This window comes from Aulonocara sp. 'chitande type north' Nkhata Bay, linkage group LG3, assembly GCF_057382095.1.
Source record: "Aulonocara sp. 'chitande type north' Nkhata Bay isolate Kocher_YH1m ecotype deep benthic linkage group LG3, A_spYH_male_GT1.1, whole genome shotgun sequence".
In the NCBI taxonomy this organism is placed as follows: domain Eukaryota; kingdom Metazoa; phylum Chordata; class Actinopteri; order Cichliformes; family Cichlidae; genus Aulonocara; species Aulonocara sp. 'chitande type north' Nkhata Bay.
The window spans coordinates 37,497,690-37,516,003 of NC_141346.1; the positions used below are offsets into that span (position 1 = coordinate 37,497,690).

Here is an 18,314-nt window from a genome sequence, read left to right on the forward strand (position 1 = left end):
CCAGGGTGGCAGGTGGGGCATTAACAGGGAGAGGGGGGCACAAAGTAGTACTTTTCTTTCTTATTCTCATTTAAAATGTCTAGCTTTTAACAAATAATTATCTGAATCTTACAACAAATGATTGATAGATTGATGCATATATACCATCAAAACAGTGAACATCACTGTCACAACAGTGTTTATTTTCATTCAAAGGCTTTATGATTTTTCCTATAATGGTGGGCCGGTCTCTAGTCAAAATGCCTGGGCCGATTTTCTGTCCCAGTCCAGCCCTATAAGCAGCTCATCTGCAGTCTGGTGTTGCCTACATCTTCCTACTCGGAAGGCAGAATTTCTGAGTTCTGAGTACAATCAAAAGCACCACGACTGCAGTTTTTGTGTTGGATGTAAAAAGCGCACGTGACGTTGTGGCGTAGGCTAAAATCATGGCGGCGGTCAACGACGGTCGAGGCGTGGGATTTCTCTCGTGGAAATATGCATGATGGGTCTGTCTAGCACAGGGCCACTGCTGGAACGAGACAATTTACTACACAGCAAAGCAAGACACAAGTAGGCAAAGTTCTTTGTATTGCTCGTGCACGAGGGAGACCCGACTGGAGCCAGATGTCGTTCCGCCCACTTGATCTTGACTCTCAGCCAGGTTCCCTGTAGCGCTCCTTTTATTGTGGTTACATGAATATGCACAAGTTCATTAACATATGACATTTCATATAGGTATACATGCAGACAAAGAATACCTTGTCTGTGTGTCGTGTAGTATGTGTGTGTGTATGGGGGGTCAAGACTCAAGACTCCCCAAAGCTGGTGCCAGGAGTCTAGCGGTCCATCTGAAACGCTAGACTCCTGGCTCTTACACTCAAACAGATATACGTATGTTTGCTATACCATATATCAGCAAGAGAAGGTACGACCTCTCCTAGGAAGTGTGTCATCTATGCCAGAACACTCTGAAGAGGAGTGAACGCACTCCCCTCTTCATGCTACACAGAGTTGTTACAGACCTCTTAAGATGAGACATTCTTTCAATATGCAATCAACTATACACTTCTAAGCATAAATAAGTAAATATTTCTAAGCATAAATGACAATCCACTATATAAACCTGACAATGCACATGATTTTTTCCTTTCTATTGGTAGGTGGCACAGTGCTAGAAGACAATCTTGCTGGCTATCAAGTTACGGAAGCAACACGTTAACAAGAGAATTCTGAGTAAAACCAAAGTTACTTTCCTGAGTAACTAGTTACTTTTAAAGTAACGAGTAACTTGAAGTAACTGAGTTACTTTTGATAGAAGTAACTAGTAATGTAATTAAGTTACCAATTTAAGGTAACTTTCCCAACACTGGTCATCAGCAAATAAAACAAATAGAAAAAAAATCTGACATTTTGCAAATATCATTTATATACATAAGAAATAGTTTTGGTCCCAACACTAGCCCTTGTGGGACTCCACAAACAATGTAAAAACATTTTCATTTCTACTCTCCCATCTTTACCATTTGTTGCCTGTTACCTGTCAGTTTTATGATATTTCATGGTTAATTGTGTCAAATGCTTTTTTCAGATCAAAAACACCCCAACCTTAAATCTCTTACTGTCTCTGGAATGTATTCTACGTTATCAAAGGTTGTGCTGCATCTTCGGATTGTCAGTTAAATAATATCTGATTTCTTCCATTATTTTAGTGCTCAGTACAGTCATCCATGGAAACGCTCAAGGTGAGGAATTTTTCTTTCTTCCCATTTGTATCATATATGTTGTCTGAACTTGAAAACTAAAAGAGAGCATACTTCTCCCATTCTGGCTTCTTGGATAAATCCAAGGTGATTACTCCCTTAAAAACTTTCAGTGGATGAAAATTCTGCAGCGAGTGATACAGGCAGGGACTAGCAAAAAGAGCACATTTCTCCTATACTGGCTTCTCTTCACTGACTCCCGGTTAAATCCAAAATCGACTCTAAAACCAGTCTTCTCACACCTTATATTAGAGACCTTATAGTACCGAATCACCCCAAAAGACCTCTTCATTCTCAGACTGCTGGTTTATTTGTGGTTCCTAGAGTATTTAAAAGCAGAATGGGAGGCAGAGCCTTCAGCCCCTTTTCTGTGGAACCAGCTCAAAGTTTGGATGCAGGAGACAGACACTATCTCTACTTTTAACATTAGCCTTAAAACTTTCCTTTTTAATAAAGCATACCCACATAGCAGGCAGGTCTGGCCCGGATCTGGTATCAAGCCGGCACTGCTGGTTGACTTCTGGCATGATAAGATGTATGTCATCCAGATATGGGCCAGGCCATGTAAGGGGTCAGCAACCTTTAAGACCCAAAGAGCCATTTGGACCCGGTTTCCACGTAAACGAAAACAGTGGGAGCCGCAAATACTTGTTGACATCTAAAATGAAGATAACACTGTATATATTGTTTTTTTACCTTTATGCTTTGTGTGAACGACTAAGGTGTGTTGCTTGTGAAATCCATGAAGTGCTACAGAGAAACTTACATGTTATTTATGTAATGAACACATTTTGAACTCTTAAAGAAATATAACAAAAGGAAAGACACCCAGCTGAACTAAAATGATCCATGTAGCAAACAAAAACTGTTGTGAGCCGCCAGCCTTATATCACCTTTGGGCTTTTGGAGCCTTGACCTGACTTTTAAAAAATAATTGGAAAAAAAGCACTATGCTGCAAAAAAAAAAAAGAAAATAGATATTTGCAAAATTCTGCCTAAATATGTATTTTACCTGGTTAATGTGTGTGGCGGGGCGTGGTCTGAAGCGCTGCTGCAGGGGAGGAGGACGCACCTGAGCGGCACCCGCAATCACGCCTCGCCGCCTTAACGTCTGTGCTCTCTATGCTGTTGTTGGTGTGTGTCGGGCTGTGAGCTGAAAAGCTACAGCCGGCTGTATGTGTACAGCAACCGTGTGTGAAAAGTGATCAAGAAAGAGATGCTGAAAAGCGTGTTCATGGAAACATCGCAGGGTCTGCCGTGGTATGTTTACAATGGGACTTCTGCTCCTGAACCTCTGCGCACAGCGTCTGCAAATCGGGGCTTTCATCTTTACGCAGGACTGTAAGCTGTCATCTGTGAGGCGTGAGCGGTGTTTGTTTTTAACATAGTTCACGGTGGAGCTGCTGACATAATGTGGATCCGAAGATCCATAATTGGCCTACCTGGGGTTGAAAGTCTCGATAAATGCATGTCGTTTCAGCGGGTATGACGCTTATTTTGAGCGATGAAAAAATAATAAAATATAATTTTATTTTTCTATTTCAATATCACAATAATCTTACAATTAAGAACTACAAGTTAAAAAAAAAGAGAAAAAAAGAACTAACATAAAAAAATACACTTCTGCTAAATACTTCTAATTTATTTTCCCAAACCACGCGGAGCCGCACTATATGGACTATATGGACTATAGCGGCTCCGGAGCCTCAGGTTGCCGACCCCTGGTCTATGTGATGGCATATCTGGCCCAATTGTGGTTTGGTTTATGTGGCCCAGGCCCATAGAAAACAGGTCTTCCCCTGATCCAGCATCAAGCTGGCACTTCTGATTGACTGGTGCAAAGAATGACGGCCCTTTGGTGGCCCGGATCAGGTTTGGCAGAGGTAATCCACACATGGGCCAGCACAGGACCTCTTTAAATTGTCTGGATTCAGCCATTTACTTTTATGTTCTTTTTCTAAACTGAACTGCAGATAAACCAAAGGCCAAACTGAGAGCTGATAACACAGCTGTTCCAGTAGGGGGCAGTGTGACCCTGACCTGCTCTGTGAACCCATCATCATCATCTGGATGGAAATACTACTGGTACAAAGAGAAGTATGGTGTACCTGTAAGACTACGGGATGCAATTGTTCTGTCAAATGACCAAATCAGCGTCTCAGAGGGAGGACTCTACTGGTGCAGAGGGAAAAGTAGAAGATACTCAGAGTATAGCCAGTTCGTCAGGATTGACACTATTGGTAAATTTAAATTTAACTTCCTACAAAGCACTACATAAGATGATGGCTAAACTTTTTCATAATAATGTGTTTTCATTGTACTTTCTTGAACATTAACAGTCCCAATCAGACCTGTTGTGGCTCTGTATCCAAACTGGTCTGAGATATACAGAGGAGAGACGATCACTGTCAGATGTGAGATCCATGGAGGAGACACTGAGTGGGATTATGAGTGGGAAGCAAACAGCATGATAAAAGCTCCAAATCAAAATGAATACAGGATTAGATCTGCTTCATCATCCAACAGTGGAAACTATCGCTGTAAGGGCAGAATGAAAAGTTCACAGCATGAAACCACAGAGTGGAGTGATTCAGTCACACTGACAGTTTCAAGTGAGTCGAAGATCTTTTAATAACTGTTTTATCAAATCCTCAGAGGTTTCAGGTTTTAGTTAAAGAGATGGATGTCACAACTAACACACACTTCATTCTTTTCACCTGATGACTTTTATTTAATTTTGTATTTATTTATTTGTTTAGTTTTTACCATTTGACAAATAATTTTCCTTCATCACTTGCAGGATAATTGTTTCGTATTTGGTGCTAGTAGCTAAATTATCTAGTGAGGTTTTTATAAGCTTGATCATTATTGTAACACTTTTCTTCTTGAATCATGTGACAATGTTTTTCTTTTCCTGTAACATCAACAGCAAGTAAACCCAGAGCCACACTGACAGCACAAAGTTCAATCATACCAGCAGGGGGCAGTGTGACACTGAGCTGCTCTGTGGAGGGCTCTGCTGGCTGGAAGTTTGACTGGTTCAGACGTGATTCAGTCTCTTCTAAAGCTCAGCTCATGAGAGGAAATGAAGCAAACAGAGTTATTAGTGTCTCACAAGGAGGTCTGTACCACTGCAGAGGAGGGAGAGGAGATCCAGTTTACTACACAGAGGACAGCAGTGACGACACAGTTATGCAAAACAGTGAGTTTAATTATTTTATTTCTGCCAAACTGAGACAGATCAAGTTATGTGATCTCTGCTGTTTGTCTGTTTCTTTTTCCGACTTGGAGAGGTGGAAATGAGAAAATAGAAGAACTTCAGTGTCATTGTGACAAAGTGTGCACTCTGAAAGAGCCCTTGTGGTTCTCAGAGAAAAAAATCATTACAAGCCTTCAGTTTATTTGAATCATTTTAGCATCAACTATTAAGAAAATAAATGAGCAGCATAATATTCACATGGCTGCAGGCTCTCTTCATGTATGTTTCTAGACTGACAATCTAAAGTTTTATATGTTCATTTTTATTAAACTCATTAACGTTCAGTTTACCCACACTGATTTGCTTGTTAACCTCCAAGTTCATATTATGCAAAGCAGACTTATTCCAACACAAGAATATCAATAAAAGATGTTAACTGTATATATGGGCGCGTGTGTGCAACGTGTCGAGTCTGCTATATATTGCCTCAAGTGTCCTGTCTGGGTAAGGCAGGCGAAATCTAAAAACGTACCTTTGTGTTGCCCGTTGCTGGCCTGAGTTTGGGCACATTCTACGAACCTGACGCAGAGAACAAAGTGAACAACACCCTACTTCATTCAGCTGTATGTGAACGTGCCGCCTTTTCATAACCTCTGTCACCCAGAGACAAAAGCCCCTTTTCCATTAGTACCTACTCGGATCGAATCACCATGGAACGCCACAACTCGACTGATTGGTTTTCCATAAAAATCTAGTACTCCCTAACCTGGTTGTGGTTGTCGTCATAGCAACGTGTCCAATAATAAATAATAAAAACAAAGATCGACCAAATGGACCAATACGGCAATACCACGATGATCCATTTGGCAAAGTAAATCCATTGGGTATCCTTGTTGGTCTTCAGACAACAATTCTGATGGCTAAAGAACCAAATGGGACAGGCAAAAAAAAAAAAAAAAAAAAAAAAAAAAGCAACGTGTCCAAGCATGCTGCAACATGGATGCTACAAGAAAGGTGGACATTGAGGCAAGAATATACCTGCTGCTCGGTCTATGGCTTTCCGTCAGACTCGGGGACCACTGCCGTTGTGCTTTGTAGCCGTATCTGACAGATTTCTCTGTAAGATCATGAATGCTCTTGGTCCCTTTCGACATTTGTTAAATCATCTATCAGGAACCTTGTGGTAACAGCCCTATGTCTCTAGCAGGTCCCTGAGGTCACGGGATCAGGGCCTACTTGTTATACAGCATGCAAGGCTGAGTAAGGGAAACAGAGCAGGTTGTGGAACTCTCTTCCTCTGAGCTAGCATAAGCAAGGGTTTTACAACAGTGGGAACACCATCGCCTGTCCAATTTATTGAACCTATCTTTTCTTTTAACTGTCATGATGTCTTTTTTTTTTGTATTTTTGTTTCGTGCCTGTCATGATCTTCAGAGCCCATGGTGACTGATGGATGGTTGAGATTTAAAGGGGCCAGCAGAACAAATTAAAGTTTCACGTTCTTTAAAAAATAACTGTTTGATGTTTATAACCCACGTTACTCTGTGTTAGGGGCACCCTGACTATCTGGTTGGGTATAGACAATTAGAGGGAAATTGTGCTAGGCTGTGTTAATGTCTGACAGCACAGTGTGCTCTAGGCAGCCACCGTTTCTTGAACTGGAACCCTGGAGCCCCTCTTCCATACCTGCATCAGCCAGACAGGTGAAGACATTTTTATAGTTGTTGGTGCCAGGGTTAATTGCACTGGGGGTGTCATGGACCCAGATCCATCTCTCAGTCGTCAACTTGTACATTCCTACACCCCTACATAGCGGGCCTGATAGCCCTCGCATGTACAAAGTATATACTTGTACATTTTACAAAAAATGTTGTGTTACAGTTACAGAAATTGTAATGTTGTGACTTTGTTTTCATGTTTAAACATTTTGTCTGTGAATCAACTGTTTTGCAGTCACTCTAATCTTATGTTAATAATGGCAGAGTTTTTATGTTTCTGTTTGTCTCCTAACTGGATCATTCTTATGTGAACAGTTCCCAGTAAGCCCACTGTGACCCTGCAGCCATCCTGGCCTCAGATATACAGCGGTGAGACAGTCACTGTCAGATGTGAGATTCAGGGAGGTGAAGGAGCTCAGTGGACGTATGAATGGAGACAAAACAAGTTAAACACACCTCCAACATCCAATGAATACAGAATCATCACAGTTACTGAGTCTGATGGTGGAGAATACAGCTGCCGGGGCAGAATGGGATATTTCTTAACACAGTGGAGTAAAATCATCACACTGACTGTATCATGTAAGTTGGAGATGTTTCATCAAAAGCTAAATCCATTGACAGCTCTTCTTTATTTTTTTATTATTTTTATTGCACATGTGCAGTACTAGTTGTTGCACCAACATATGATGCAGTTGCTTCAGTTTCTTTTAGCATGTTATCTGTTTTTGAAATGAATCTTAGAGGTTTCAGGTCTGGCTTAAAGAGTCTGGTCTCATGAGCAACACACACTGCTTTTTCACTTAAGCCCCTTTTCCATTAGTACCTTCTCAGATTGACTTGCCATGGATTGCCACGACTCAACTCGGATCGACTGGTTTTCCACTACGATCTAGTACTACCTAACTTGCGTGGTTATTAGGGGTGCAACGATACACAAAATTCACAGTTCGGTTCAATACTTTGGTGTCACGGTTCGATATTTTTTCGATACAAAAAATGTTCATGCCTTTTTAATTTATCATTTATTAAAATTATAAATATATATTTTAACTCAAAAGTACAGTTTTTAAATTGAATGTTGCTGAAACAACAAAATAAAAAAAAATCTATCTGATCGAGAAATCACTCATCTTTGGAAAAGAGAGTTTATTACAGAGAAATGGCTCTTTCCAAAATAAAAGCTATACTATACACTTCTTCTGGGCTATACTCTCAGCAGCATATTAAATATATCAGGTCCCCATAAGGAGAATCATGTGCTAACGGCTGTCTAAATGACTTGGGTAAAGTTTGCAGCATGCGTGCTTGTTGTTTTTGTCTGCTTCCACTTGTCTTTGCACTAGGATGCTGTCGGCGTAAATGTGCAGTCATATTCGTTGTGTTCCCAGTAGTGCTGTCAGCGTTAATCTTGTTAAAATGACATTAACACCATAACGCGGCAAATCTCCGTTAACAAGCTACCACGGATCGCCCCGTGCATGGGGCTGGACGGCGTCAACATGTTAACAAGCTAACTGCGCTAACGCACTAGTTCCCACAAATTGAGCATTGCGTGGCACATCCGACATACTGTTTTACTTTTGTCCATGACTCGCTTACCATCAGGGTCATGCTTCACATGAAAACCATGATAGTTCCAAACGCCAGATCTGAATGAGGGTGGGGGAGGTTCAGTTTCGGGTAGCATTGAGGCAGTTGCCATGTTGCAACGAGCTTAACTTCTGTCTTGCTAGTTTGTGCTGCGCTCAGTGGATCTGCACTCGACAGTGCAGCCTAGGCGGAGTAGTCGAATGCAGATCCACTGAGCTCTCAACACAGACAACATCGTCAGAAGAAAAGAATAAATAAAATAAATAAATAAAAAATGTTGTATTGTTCGATACATATGGGTACTGAAACGAAAGCACTGTATCGAACGGGTTGATACGAGTATTGTTGCACCCCTAGTGGTTATGTACTAACATCCAAGTAGGTACTAATGGAAAAGGGGCTTTAATGAAGTCTGAACTGCAATCCTTGAATCGCTACCTTATCGTGGTGGAGGGGTTTGTGTGTCCCAGGGATCCCAGGGGCTATGTTGTCTGGGGGCTTTTGCCCCCTGGTAGGGTCTCCCATGGCAAATTGGTCCTGGGTGAGGGACCAGACAAAGAAGACCCTTATGAAAAGTATATCGAGGGAACAGTTTACCCTGCCCGGGATAGGGTTACCGGGGCCCCGCCCTGGAGCCAGACCCGGGAAGGGTGCCCGAGGGCGAGCGTCTGGTGGCACAGCCCGAAGAGGAGACATGGGCCCATCCTCCCGCAGGCCCACCACCCGCAGGAGGTGCCATAGGGGTCGGGTGCATTGTGTGCCAGGTGGCGGCCAGGAGCGGAGGCCCTGGCGGACTGACCCCCGGCTGCCAAGACTGGCAATAGGGACATGGAATGTCACCTCTCTGGTGGGGAAGGAGCCTGAGTTAGTGCGTGAGGTTGAGAGGTACCGGCTAGATATAGTCGGGCTCACCTCTACGCATGGCTTGGGCTCTGGAACCAGTCTCCTGGAGAGGGGCTGGACTCTGTCTCAGTCTGGAGTTGCCCCTGGTGAGAGGCGGCGGGCTGGGGTGGGTATTCTAATATCCCCTCGGCTTGCTGCCGGTATATTGGGGTTTTTCCCGGTGGACGAGAGGGTTTGTTCCCTGCGCCTTAGGGTCGGGGAATGGGTCCTGACTGTCAGCTGCGCTTATGTGCCGAGTGGCAGGGGCGTGATTGGGAGGAACGGCCTCCCTGATCTGAACCTGAGCGGTGCTTTGTTATTGGACTTCTGTGCTAATCACAGTTTGGCCATAACGAACACCCTGTTCGAACATAAGAGTGTCCATAAGTGCACGTGGCACCAGGACGCTCTAGGCCGTAGGTCGATGATCGATTTTGTAATCGTATCAAAGACCTGCGACCGTATGTTCTGGACACTCGGGTAAAGATAGGGGCTGAGCTGTCAACTGATCACCACCTGGTGGTGAGTTGGATCAGGTGGCGGGGGAGGACGCTGGACAGACCTGGTGCACCTAAACGCGTAGTGAGGGTGTGCTGGGAATGTCTAGCAGAGGCCCCAGTCCACGAGATCTTCAACGCACACCTCTGGCAGAGCTTCAACAGCATTCCGAGGGAGACTGGGGACATTGAGTCCGAATGGACCATGTTCAGTGTCTCCATTGCCGAAGCTGCTGCATTGAGCTGCGGCCACAAGGTGGTTGGTGCCTGCCGTGGTGGTAATCCCCGAACCAAATGGTGGACACCAGAGGTGAAGGGAGCCACCAGGCTGAAGAAGGAGTCCTATCGGGCTTGGTTAGCCTGTGGGACTCCGGAGGCAGCCGACAGGTATCGACAGGCCAAGCGGAATGCAGCTCGGGCAGTGGCTGAAGCAAAAACTCGGGTGTGGGAGGAGTTCGGAGAGGCCATGGAAAAAGACTTTCGGACTGCCTCGAAGAGATTCTGGCAAACCGTCAGGCGTCTCAGGAGGGGAAAGCGGTGCTCTACCTGCACTGTGTATAGTGCTGGCGGAGCGCTGCTGACGTCGACTGAGAAAATTGTCAGGCGGTGGAAGGAATACTTCGAGGACCTCCTTAATCCCACTGACACGTCTTCCGAGGAGGAAGCAGAGTCTGGGGATGAGGGGAATGACCCGCCAATTTCCGGGGGCGAGGTCACTGAGGCAGTTAAACAACTCCTTGGTGGCAGAGCCCCTGGTGTTGATGAGGTCCGCCCCGAGTTCCTGAAGGCTCTGGACGTTGTAGGGCTGTCCTGTTTGACACGCCTCTGCAATGTTGCGTGGAGATCAGGGGCAGTACCTGTGGACTGGCAGACCGGGGTGGTGGTCCCCATCTTTAAGAAGGGGGATCGGAGGGTGTGTTCCAACTACAGGGGGATCACACTCCTCAGCCTCCCGGGGAAAGTCTATGCCAGGGTGCTGGAAAGGAGAGTTCGTCCGCTAGTCGAACCTCGGATACAGGAGGAACAATGCGGTTTTTGTCCTGGTCGCGGAACACTGGACCAGCTCTTTATTCTCTCGAGGATACTTGAGGGTGCATGGGAGTTTGCCCAACCAGTCTACATGTGTTTTGTGGACTTGGAGAAGGCATTCGACCGTGTCCCTCGGGGTGTCCTGTGGGAGGTGTTGCGGGAGTATGGGGTGTTTGGCCCATTGCTACGGGCCATTCGATCCCTATACAACCGTTGCAAGAGCTTGGTTCGCATTGCCGGCAATAAGGCGGACTCGTTCCCGGTGGGTGATGGGCTCCGCCAGGGCTGCCCTTTGTCTCCGGTTCTGTTCATAATTTTTATGGACAGGATTTCTAGGCGCAGCCAAGTGGCGGAGGGCTTTCGCTTTGGTGGCCTCAGAATCTCATCTCTGATTTTTGCGGATGATGTGGTTCTGTTGGCTTCATCGGGTGAGGGCCTCCAGCTCGCACTGGAACGGTTCGCAGCCGAGTGTGAAGCAGCGGGAATGAGGATCAGCACCTCCAAATCTGAGGCCATGGTTCTCAGCTGGAAAAGGGTGGAGTGCCCACTCCGGGTCGGGGACGAGTTCCTGCCCCAAGTGGAGGAGTTAAAGTATCTCGGGGTCTTGTTCGCGAGTGATGGGAGAAGGGAGCCGGAGATCGACAGACGGATTGGGGCTGCAGCTGCAGTAATGCGGACGCTGCACCGGTCCGTTGTGGTGAAGAGGGAGCTGAGTGTAAAAGCGAAGCTCTCAATTTACCGGTCGATCTACGTCCCTACCCTCACCTATGGCCACGAGCTGTGGGTAGTGACCGAAAGAACGAGATTGCGGATACAAGCGGCAGAAATGAGCTTCCTCCGAAGGGTGGCTGGCCTCTCCCTTAGAGATAGGGTGAGAAGTTCGGCCATCCGGGAGGGGCTCAGAGTAGAGCAGCTGCTGCTCCACATCGAAAGGAACCAGCTGAGGTGGTTCGGGCATCTGACAAGGATGCCCCCTGGGCGCCTCCTGGGTGAGGTGTTCCGGGCATGTCCCACCGGGAGGAGGCCCCGGGGCAGACCCAGGACACGCTGGAGAGATTATATCTCTCGGCTGGCCTGGGAACGCCTTGGTATTCCCCCGGATAAGCTGGAGGAGGTGGCTGGGGAGAGGGAGGTCTGGGCCTCTTTGCTTTTGCTGCTGCCCCCGCGACCCGGCCTCGGATAAAGCGGATGAAGATGGATGGATGGATGAACTGCAATCGACAATATGGCCTTCTTTTTTTGGACACTGTTATGTAAAAGTAAATACCGCACATTTTACTAAAACTCTTACAGTTACAGTTTGAAAGTTATAAATTAATATATTGTGACTTTGTTTTGATGTACAGTCCTAATTGTATCCTTCTTATAAAAATAAAGTATAGTTATAATACATTTAAATAAAAAAATCATAAAAATATAAATATACCCCCCCCCCCCCCCCCCCCCCCAAAACATCAATACAGAATTAACTGGGTTACATTCTTATTACTGATCAAAAAAATTTGTTTTGCTTCAAATTATGCTTCAAAATTCAAATGGTCTTATTATAGCATTTGAACTATGCATTCATAGAATTTATAGGGTATTATGTTGCCGAACAAATGAATAAATGCCAGTCCCGGCGTTTCCCGGGCATGACAGATCCCCATGTACTAAATAGAAGCAAAGGAGTTGAATTGAAAAGGGGAGGGAGTGTGGGGAACGTAAATGAGAATGAACCGCTTGTGGAACTGGGGGAACCTATATAGATGAGAGCTGGAAGGAGCCTGTTTGGAGGCATGGTTTCACTCCTGAAATTCTGATACTCAATCTCCAATTGTGAGTCAATATTTTTTGTGACATTGAATTCAGAGTTAAGAGACGAAACATTGAGAGAAAATCTTTGTTGAACAGATCCTGTCCTCACTGTGTCTCCATCATGGCTGAGTCCTGGAGCCTCGGTAACTCTGAACTGTGAGGTTGAACATCCGTCTGCAGGATGGAGCTTCTACTGGTATAAAGCTGTTCCTGATCTATCAGAGAAATCCTCCAGTTATGAGCTGCTACCTGATGGCAGTGGGACTGCACAGGACTCCTACATCATTCATGGACAGACACACACAGCAGGATATGTGTGCAGAGCTGGAAGAGGAGACCCAGAGTATCACACTGATCACAGTCAACCAAAGTTTGTCTGGTCTGCAGGTCAGTTTGTAATCTTTGATCTGTAATAACGTCACAGGGTGGCTGTAGCTCAGGAGGTAGAGCTGGACACCTACTGATTGGAAGGTTGGTGGTTCGATCCCTGGCTCCTCCAGTCTGCATGTCAAGTATCTTTGGGCAAGATACTAACCCCAACTTGCTCTCCAATGCATCCATCGGAGTGTGAATGTACTTAGAAAGCACTATGTATAGATAAAGTGCTTGTGAGAATGGGTGTGATTGGGTGAATGAGGTATGTTGTATAGAGCGCTTTGAGTACTCCATGAGAGTCGAAAAGCGCTATATAAGAATCAGTCCATTTACATATGTTGGACATCTTAGTACAGATCACATGACAGATGATGAAGACATTTGTTGGCTGAATGATGTAAACAAAAGCAAACACTCTCTTACACAGATTTAGTGCATTCGGATAGTGTGAAGATTTGTGTAGCGCATACTGTACACCTCTGTGTACTGCACACTGTGGACAAACTACAGGAAAGCAGGTTTACAAAAACTTCAAGTAGCTTCTAATGATGCCCGAGATTATTACTGAGAGACCCAGATGGTTCAGTGCAAGTGACTTCATTTAATGTTGTATTATTGTATGTATAAAGTTATTGTTGCTTTAACAACTATGAGATTTTTTAATGTGTAAACACTGATTGACTGACCAAATACCTTAATTAAAATATTTTCACTGATCTTCAGAAGATAAAGTAGTATTTTTACTGTGATATTTTGAATGCTAACATCTGTGAGCTTTGTCTCTTCACTGCATGTTGTTTCCAGATGTTCATTCAGCAGCGTCTCTCACAGTGAGTCCTGACAGAGTGCAACACTTCACCTCTGACTCTGTCTCACTGACCTGTGAGGGAAACTTCACTGAGTGGAGAGTGAGGAAGTTCTCTGAGGACGGCCGACTCTCTGACTGTAGGAGAATGACTGGATCCACATGTGACATCAACACATCAAAGTCAGATACTGCAGTGTACTGGTGTGAGTCTGGATCAGGAGAGTTCAGCAGTGCAGTCAACATCACTGTGCAGAGTATGTTATTATACATTTACTTCATGGATCTGAATGATTTAGACATCAAATGAACATTTGTCCCAGCTTTGCTGTATGTGGAGTAATTATGTGGTAAAACAAATATGACACATACCGTAGATTTTAAATATCCAAGATCAGATCTTCATGATGAAAAGCATTTGTACAATCTGTTCTTATTATTGTCTGTCAGCTTTTTCTCAAAGTGTGCACCAGCTGATGTGACTGGAACAATATGTGTGATTGTTTCACAGATGATGGTAATGGTCCAATCCTGGTGAGTCCTGTTCATCCTGTGACTGAGGGAGCTTCTGTTAGTCTGACCTGCAGTTTGAGAACACAAAAAATACTTTCCAATGTGTTTTTCTATCACAATGACAAACTTCTTCAAAATGATCCCCGAGGGGAGCTGAAGATCTCTGCAGTGTCAAAGTCTGATGAAGGTTTCTACAAGTGTCAGTACTCAGGAAGAGAGTCAGCACAGAGCTGGATGTCAGTTAAAGGTGAGCAGGATCAAAACATTTGATGGAGTTTTCTAAACACGTCTGATGACTGAGAATGAACATTAGATTGTCTGATTTAAGTCTCGCAGTCACCTGGCTCCATTTCATAAAAGTATTTATTTATATAATTATAATTTATCAATAATTAATTATTGTTTATTGTAACTGTGTCAGGAGCTGACAGCTCTTCATCTCCTGTGTGGTTGATTGTTGGACTGGTTTGTGGAGTCTCTCTCATTATTATTCTCCTGCTCTTGTTGTATCGCTGCAGAATGACCAACAGTGAGACCTTTTCCTTTACTTACTACAAACTCTTTATCATTCAAAGACACAAATGCATCATGAGGTTCAAATGTCTTTTTTCCCCTACATTTTTAATAAGGTACTGCTAATGAGCAGACGCTCAATCAGGATGGTCAGCAGCAACCATCCTCCTCTCTTCTTCATGGTTAGTTTTTCACGTAGTTTCAAATATTGTGACGCTATCTGCAACAAGACTGTACTTATTACACCGTCTGCAGCTTTTAATATAAATGTTATTTGCAAGAATATTTGTGTTTAAATTAGTATCACAGACATGAGGTGACTGATTTTCTCTGACCTGCAGGTGTTCGTTCTGTCTATGAGGCAGTCAGAAGATGTGGAAACACTGAAAATGGTAAAGTATACAAGCTGGATGATTATACAATAGCTGTGTTTAACATGAAAGTGATTAAAATTATTATTTCAGGTCCAGCAGAAGGGGATTACACCAATGTCACATCAGTGATTCAGCTCAAAGTCATTAACAAGAAAAGTGAGTGTACAAAATGTGAGATTTGAAATACAAATTGTATCCATCCATCCAATTTCTTCCGCTTATCCGTGGTCGGGTCGCGGGGACAGCAGCCCAAACAGAGAAGCCCAGACCTCCCTCTCTCCAGCCACCTTGTTCGGGCGAACACCAAGGTGTTCCGAGGCCAGCCGAGAGATATAATCTCTCCAGCGTGTCCTAGGCCTCCTCCCAGTGGGACATGCCCAGAAAACCTCACCCAGGAGGCATCCTTGTCAGATGCCCGAACCACCTGAACTGGCTCCCTTCAATGTGGAGGAGCATGTTCTGGGCCTCCTCCCAGTTGGACATGCCCGGAAAACCTCACCCAGGAGGCATCCTTGTCAGATGCCCAAACCACCTGAACTGGATCCTTTCGATGTGGAGGTGCAGCGGCGAGATACTTTAACTCCTCCACTAGGGGCAGGAACTCGTCCCCGACCTGGAGTGGGCACTCCACCCTTTTCTGGCTGAGGACCATGGCCTCAGATTTGGAGGTGCTGATTGTCATTCCCACCGCTTCACACTCGGCTGTGAACCGTTCCAAGGCGAGCTGGAGGCCATCACACGAAGAAGCCAACAAAACCACATCATCTGCAAAAATCAGAGATGAGATCCTGAGACCACCCAAGTTAAAGCCTTCTGCCACTTGGCTATGCCTAGAAATTCTATCTATAAAAATTATGAACAGAATCGGTGACAAAGGGCAGCCCTGGCGGTGCCCATCACCCACCAGGAACGAGTCCGCCTTATTGCCGGCTATGCGGACCAAGCTCTTGCAACGGTTGTATAAGGACTGAATGGCCCATAGCAATGGGCCAGACACCCCATACTCCCGGAGCACCCCCCACAGGACCCCCTGAAGGGCACAGTTGAATGCTTTCTCCAAGTCCACAAAACACATGTAGACTGGTTGGGGAAACTCCCATGCACCTTCAAGTATCCTTGAGGGCAACATTGTAGAGGCATGTCTACCAAGACAGCCCTACAACATCCAGAGCCTTCAGGAACTCGGGGCAGACCTTGTCCACCCCGGAGGCTCTGCCACCAAGCAGTTGTTTAACTGCCTCAGTGACCTCGCCCCTAGAGATTGGCGGGTCATCCCCTTTGCCCCCAGACTGTGCTTCCGTCTCAGAGGACGTGCCAGTGGGATTGAGGAGGTCCTCGAAGTATTCCTTCCACCGCCTGACAATTTTTTTAGTCGAAGTCAGCAGCACTCCACCTGCACTATACACAGTGCAGGTAGAGGACCGCCTCCTGAGTCGCCTGACGGTTTGCCAGAATCTCTTCGAGGCAGTCCAAAAGTCTTTTTCCATGGCCTCTCCGAACTCCTCCCACACCCAAGTTTTTGCTTCAGCCACTGCCCGCACCGTGTTCCGCTTGGCCTGTCGGTACCTATCAGCTGCCTCCGGAGTACCACAGTCTAACCAAGCCCGGTAGGACTTCAGCTTGGTGGCTCCCCTCACCTCTTGTGTCCACCATTTGGACAGGGATTACCACCACGACAGGCACCAACTACGTTGCGGCCGCAGCTCAGTGCAGCTGCTTCCGCAATAGAGGTGCTGAACGTGGTCCATTTGGACTCAATGTCCCCAGTCTCCCTCGGAATGCTGTTGAATCTCTGCCGGAGGTGTAAGTTGAAGATCTCGCGGACCGGGGCCTCTGCTAGACGTTCCCAGCACACCCTCACTGTACGTTTGGGCACGCCAGGTTTGTCCAGCGTCCTCCCCTGCCACCTGATCCAACTCACCACTAGGTGGTTATGACAGCTCAGCCCCTCTCTTTACCTAAGTAAACATATGGTCTCAGGTCTGGTGATACAATTACAAAATCAATCATCGACCTGTGGCCTAGAGAGTCCTGGTGCCACGTGCACTTATGTTCGAACATGGTGTTCGTTATAACCAAACTGTGGTTTGCACAGAAGTCCAATAACAAAACACCGCTCGGGTTCAGATGCGGGAGGCTGTTCCTCCCAGTTACGCCCCTCCAGGTCTCACTGTCATTGCCCACATGAGCATTGAAGTCTCCCAGTAGGACAACAGGCTGGGTACTCTGAACCGCCACTCGGCGCATAAGCACAGATGACGGTCAGGACCTGTTCCCTGACCCTAAGGCGCAGGGAACAAACCCTCTTGTCCACTGGGAGAAACCCCAACATACCAGCAGCAATCTGTGGGGATACCAAGATACCCACCCAAGCCTGCCGCCTCTCGCCAGGGGCAACTCCAGACTGAGACAGAGTCCAGCCCCTCTCCAGGAGGCTTGTTCCAGTGCCCAAGCCATGCGTTGAGGTAAGCCCGACTTTATCTAGCCGATACCTCTCAATCTCACGCACTAACTCAGGCTCCTTCCCCACCAGAGAGGTGACATTCCATGTCCTAATTGCCACTCTTCGTAGCCGGGGATCGGTCCGCCACGACCTCCGCTCATGATCGCCGCCCGGCTCACATTGCACCCGACCCCTACTGTGCCCCCTGTAGGTAGTTGGCCTGTGGGAAAATGGGCCCTTGTCCCTTTTTCGGGCTGTGCCCGGCCGGGTCACCAGATGCTCGCCCTCGTGCACCCTCCCCGGGCCTGGCTCGAGGGCGGGACCCCGGTAGCCCTATACCGGGCAGGGTAAACTGTTCCCACAACGGTCTGCAAAATATACATTGGCAATTATTCTCACTGATAATAAAGGCATTTGTGGACAAAACAGATGGTGTTTGTTTTGAAATGCTTTCATTTGATCACCTCAACAGGGCAACGTGGTGACCCAGAGGAGACCTCTTACTACAATATGTCAATACAAGTTCAGCCTCAGCTCTAAAATCTTAACAGCAGCTCTTTAGCTGTTTTTCTTTTCTTTTTTTCCTCTTTAAAGTCTCTTAAAAACTCAAAGTCACTTTGAGTGAAAAGGAGAATATTTTGAATTCAAAGCAATGATCCTGATAGCCTGAGTTTATATTTCCTTCAGAAAGGATCGCGCAGTGTGTTTTGCTTGTTTCACTACCATTATATAATAATTTTAATGGAATTTAATGTACTGTAGATCTGTTTTTATGTTTTTAACCATTTTACTTGATGTTTAATATGTATAAATTCTTTCTGTAAAGCACTTTGTAAC

General features: G+C 45.7%; 1 protein-coding gene across 1 annotated transcript; it reads left to right on the top strand.

Moving 5' to 3' along the window:
- The first annotated feature begins 425 nt into the window (after positions 1-425).
- Positions 426-18,220, top strand: LOC147335466 (Fc receptor-like protein 5). The gene is made up of 14 exons (XM_086286075.1): positions 426-444; positions 1,689-1,721; positions 3,713-3,979; positions 4,079-4,351; positions 4,669-4,941; positions 6,972-7,238; positions 12,551-12,841; positions 13,634-13,891; positions 14,146-14,394; positions 14,569-14,676; positions 14,777-14,842; positions 15,002-15,052; positions 15,125-15,190; positions 17,950-18,220. Exons 1-14 carry the CDS (start codon positions 426-428, stop codon positions 18,015-18,017), a joined length of 2,289 nt encoding a protein of 762 aa, XP_086142201.1. The 3' UTR covers positions 18,018-18,220.
- The last annotated feature ends 94 nt before the right edge of the window (positions 18,221-18,314 follow it).